Raw genomic sequence first — 5,000 nt, 5'->3', positions numbered from 1 at the left:
AATCGGTTCTTTGGGAACTTCCTGGAGGGCGTCAATGATTTGAATGTTTGGTTGAAACGCCAGAAGTTGTTTGCGCCGTTCTACAGTAAGAAGAACTTGCGTGACGTGATTGGGGTAACGAATGAGGTGATAGACAAGTACATAGCGTACCTTGACAAAGAGAGCGAGAAAGGAGAAACGGTGTGCATGAAAGAGACGAATCGTTTCCTAACCTCAGCAATCGGTGGTAGGGTCTCATTGGGCGTTGATATTGACAGAATAGACCAGATGATGGTTCTAGACCGAGCTGTAATACAAGGATTTAATCTTTATGCGGATATGATGAATGATCCACTAACTCGGTACCTTCCCATATACAGAGGCAAATGGCAAAAGGCAAAAGAAACCTGTGCACTCCTTCGAGGAGGAATTACAGAGATTATAGAGAAGAGGCAGAAGGAAAGCTCTGAAACAAACGGCTATGGTTGGAAGGATTTTCTGGGTCTTGCACTAGAAGCAATGGAGAATGGAGAATATGACTTTGAAGAGATGGTTGACGTGATGGTAGAGGCTTTTGATTCTTCCCATGTCGGTATGGTCGCTACAGTGAATAATTGTCTAAAAGAGATACTGCAACATCCTGAAGTTGAGAAACAACTTGTAGAGGAAGTGGATCGAGTACTCGAGGGCAAGCCATTTGTATCCTTTACTGACCTCCAGTCTTTTCATTATCTTGCTTGTGTCTTGAAAGAGAGCCTTCGATGTCACCCCACGCTTCCTTATTTGTTAAGAGAAACCACAACTGATCTAACAGTTGCTGGTTATCCTGTCCCTGCTGCTTCCTTTGTTCACATCAGTATCTACTGTATGCATCACAATGATAAGTTCTGGCCTGATCCAAACAAATTTGATCCCAATCGGTTCTATTCTCTCACTGGGGACCATGATCCGTCTGCAAACCTTTCATTTGGTAGTGGAATGCGTGCTTGTCTTGGACGCGCATATGCCGAGCAGGAGCTTAAAATGATCTTTGCTCGTCTCTTTCAAGCATTCACGTTTGAGATGGAGAAACAAAGCAAAGAATACGACAAGTACGGAACAAAGTTGATGCCTCTCATGTATAGAGATCCTATCAATTGCAAGATCAAACGAAGATTGGTAAATGAGACTGCTTCACACTAACCTCAGTCATGAGAGAACTGTGCTGGTGACTTGGTTGTCCTGATTAGTATTTGTCTAGTGTTTCCTGTGCCCGGTATACGACATCCATACCAGCTTGCAGTTAGAGTGATATGCACTTGAGTGTTGGTAGTTAGTACTCCATTGGCAAGTGTGTTTACAGACTAGCACAATATTGCAGTATGATTCATCACAATGTCATATTAGGAAGTGTGGTGAATGAATATCGATTATATTTGGTTGTTGGTTTGAGTGGCACTTGTTGTTGTCAACCCAAGCGCACCTACAGCTTCCAGTGGATCCAAAAAGATTTAATAATTAAACTTAATTATAAAGGAAGTTCCACTAATTAAGGAAATACTCATATCACCTTTATGTATCATTCAGTTAATTAGATAATAATTGACAATAATGTCAGAAAACACTTGCATGGACAGTATGAAAGCCTAATTCACAGTTTATAGATCGCATACTCCATTGAACTCCTTGACTCTCAGAATTCCGCCACCCTCCCTATACTTTAGTAGTCATGAGCTTGACCTGCAGTTACTAAAATAAGATTGTCCCTAAGTGCCGACAAAAACAGGAAGATCCTTGCTTGGTGGCCTGATTTTACGTAACAAATTGGGTGTATTAGTATTACCAGCGTAGTGCTGTGATGCCAAATTCGCTTTGCTTGACATTCCTGGGGCTAAATCAGCTAATAGCAAGCATTTTATGGTGGAAGTGTGAAAGCATCACAGATAGCTGTATGTCCGCGGGGGCCTCATTTGGATGTTAGGATAGCAGTGTACGTACATGTAAATTATAGTGTCGCGTTTAGCTAGTTAGCCACGCCCCTTTTGGGGAAGAAAGGGTCGAGGGTAGCATGTACACGTGTCTCCCGCAGCTAGCCCCTCCCCCTTTTGACTTTCGTTCGCGTCAACGGAAGTCAAAAGGGGGAGGGGCTAGCTGCGCGAGTCTAACTAAAGTGGTACAGTACGGTACTTAGGTTAGTGCAAGTTAAAATATGTTGCTTATATAGTCTGACAAAGTAGCTAGACAGCCGCCAACACACTGTGATTGGCTCACTAAACAACCCAAAGAGCGCGCCACGTGCACACGCAGAGGGTTGCCGGACACGCGAGAAAGGGGCGTGGTTTACACAAAGTGGTTGCCAGAGTTACCAGAGTATTCTTACCATCATAATACCATCATACACTTCCGGATCCGGTGAGAAAGGAAGTAGAAGTATGATGCGGGTAGGGTCTGAGCTACACTCATGGAAAGTCTCAGGGCGGTGAATCGGGATCTCCAGTAACTGTGAAACTATGCCTGGTTGTTGGTGGGAAAACATGCACGTGCAAATGTAGACTAGACATTCTTTCTATGTGCTAAACCCTTATGTTAGGCAAAGGACTAAACACCATGTACAGGATGGACGACTTGATAGCAGCTACCAAACAAAGAGAGGTGGAGCCTTATGATCATGTTGGTCTACCCAATGTTATTATTGATTCCCTGAACTGATTGAACCACCTAGCTAATTATGTTAATTAATTAATTTGGAATCCTTGGAAGTTTGTCAGAAAGGCAAGAACGTCAGTAAACAAGATTGTAGCTGTATGATTGCATGCACAGATGACTAAACCCTGCTGGTCTTAGACATGTAGGAGGAACCATACTGCAATGGTCATGCTAGTTTGTAAACACACTTGCCAACAGAGCAAAAATATTAAGAACTAACCAAGTCAGATCATTCTGACTACAAGCTGGTATCTATCTATGTCATATTATATCTTGGGCTCAGGAAATGCTAGACAAATTCTAATTTTAGTCAGAACAAGTAAGTCACCAGCCAGTTCTCTCATGACACATTAGTACGAATCAGTCTCCTTTACCAATCTTCGTTTGATTTTGCAATTGACAGGATCTCTAAGAGGGAGAAGTATTGTCATTGATTCATACTTGTCGTATTCCTTGCGTTGCTCCTCCAACTGAAACGTAAACGTTTGAAAGAGACGAGCTATGATCATTTTCATCTTCTGTTCTGCAAATGAGCGTCCAAGACAAGCACGCATTCCACTACCAAATGTAAGGATAGAAGAAAGCTCATGGTCACCAGTGAGAGAATAGAACCGATCCGGATCAAATTTCATTGGATCAGGCCAGAACTTATCATTGAGATGCATACAGAAGAGACTGATGTGAACATTGGTACCAACAGGTATAGCATAACCAGCAATGGTTAGATCAGATGTGTTTTTTCGTAACAAAGAGGGAAGTGTGCTGTGACGTCGAAGGGTCTCTTTCAAGACACAAGCAAGGTAGTGGAGAGACTGTATGTCAGTAAAGGATACGTATGGCTTGTCCTTGAGTACTTGATCCACTTCCTCTACAAGCCGCTTCTCAATTTCGGGATGTCTGAGTATCTCTCGTAGACAGTGACTGATTGTAACAGCTGTACTGAAATGAGATAAAGAAAAAGCCTCTGCCATCAAGTCCACCACCTCTTCCACGTCATATTCTCTGTCTGCATATGTTGCCGTTACTGCAAGACTAAGAAAATCCTTCCAACCATTGCTGTTTGTTTCCGAGGTTTCCTTCTTCCTTTTCACTACATGCTTAGCAAATTCTCCTCGAAGAAAAGCACAGATCTCTTTAGCTTGTTGCCATTTGCTTCTGTATATGGGAAGATACTGAGTTAGTGGATTAGCCAACATTTCTATATAAAGTTCAAGAGCTTGTACGAAAATGTCATCTAGAGGCTTCATTTCCATTATTGTTTCAATATCGATGCCCAATGTGACGCTACCACCAATTGCTGAGCTAATGACACGCGTCATGGCTTTCATGCTCACCATTTCTCCTTTCTCGCTCTCTTTGTCGATGTGCTCTATGTACTTGTCTATCAACTTGTTAAATACCACAACCAACTCACGCGTGTTCTTCTTACTGTAGAACGGCGCAAACGCTTTCTGGCGTTTCAACCAAACATTCAAATCAGTCTCACCTTCTATGAATTTCCCATAGAATCTGTGGCCGTGTAGAGACTGAAGCGAAGTAAAGGAGTCAGGTTTCACAAGAGTCGTGTTCTTCGCTAGTTGTCGCATTGCATTCGAATCATCTAGGTTTACCATTACGTACGGCATGTGCAGTAAGAAGAGGACGACGACTTCACCGTACTTCTTCGAATATTCCATCGCAACCTCATCAAGCGCAATCCCAGCTTTCAGTTTGCTATCAAAGGTGGACGCGTGGCCCAACCAGAAGTTGTCTAGAGGAGGATGGGGAATGTGCCAGTAGGAACGTCTGGTGTTGGAGAGGAGAAGAGCCAGTACACCCACAGTAGCAACGAGTACAGCGGTAATCACTGCAATAATTGTGAAGACAACCATAGTGCTCGACAACGCTCTTGCACTGCAATGCAGAACCAAACTACACACTGCAGGCTGACGCGGTCTAGGCCTGCCGGGTAAGTCAATAATAGGCGCCTCTACAGTTCCGCATTATGTTAATTAGTAAATTAGTAAAGCACTTCCCTCCGCGTGCCATAGCTAGCTAGGCTATGCAGACGTTAGAGGAGCGCGAGGGGACTGGACACATACCAGCGAGATACATGTAAGTAACTTACATAATATAATTTGTAAAACTTATTGCAACGGACTTTCTTACTCACGGGCGTAACCAGGTCTAGTTTTTAGGGGTTCAATTTGATATTAATAATATATTTTGATATCAATTTAAGATAACGTTTAATCTAATTAATTTAAATAAGATTTAAATTAATATTAATGTTTTCTTCTTCACAGGTCGAGATTTAGTTACTAAGAGCGAAAGTAAACTAAAAACTAATCAAAGAG

The 5,000-nt window shown here is 42.5% G+C and overlaps 2 protein-coding genes across 2 annotated transcripts in view; one reads left to right on the top strand and one right to left on the bottom strand.

The window, feature by feature from the left end:
- The window catches only part of LOC134195059 (cholesterol 24-hydroxylase-like), a 1,849-nt gene extending 433 nt beyond the window's left edge, over positions 1-1,416 (top strand). The window contains exon 1 of the mRNA XM_062664066.1: positions 1-1,416. This exon is cut by the window's left edge and continues 433 nt beyond it. Coding sequence (XP_062520050.1) covers positions 1-1,161 — 1,161 coding nt within the window. The 3' untranslated portion in view covers positions 1,162-1,416.
- A 1,352-nt stretch (positions 1,417-2,768) lies between these two features.
- Positions 2,769-5,000, bottom strand: part of LOC134194659 (cholesterol 24-hydroxylase-like) — a 4,680-nt gene continuing 2,448 nt past the window's right edge. The window contains exon 2 of the mRNA XM_062663600.1: positions 2,769-4,605. Within this exon, the coding sequence (XP_062519584.1) occupies positions 3,015-4,605 (1,591 nt within the window). The 3' untranslated portion in view covers positions 2,769-3,014. The remainder of the gene's footprint in view (positions 4,606-5,000) is intronic.

The sequence above is a fragment of the Corticium candelabrum genome, chromosome 19, assembly GCF_963422355.1.
Source record: "Corticium candelabrum chromosome 19, ooCorCand1.1, whole genome shotgun sequence".
Lineage (NCBI taxonomy): Eukaryota > Metazoa > Porifera > Homoscleromorpha > Homosclerophorida > Plakinidae > Corticium > Corticium candelabrum.
This window is presented reverse-complemented; position numbering and strand designations above follow the sequence as displayed.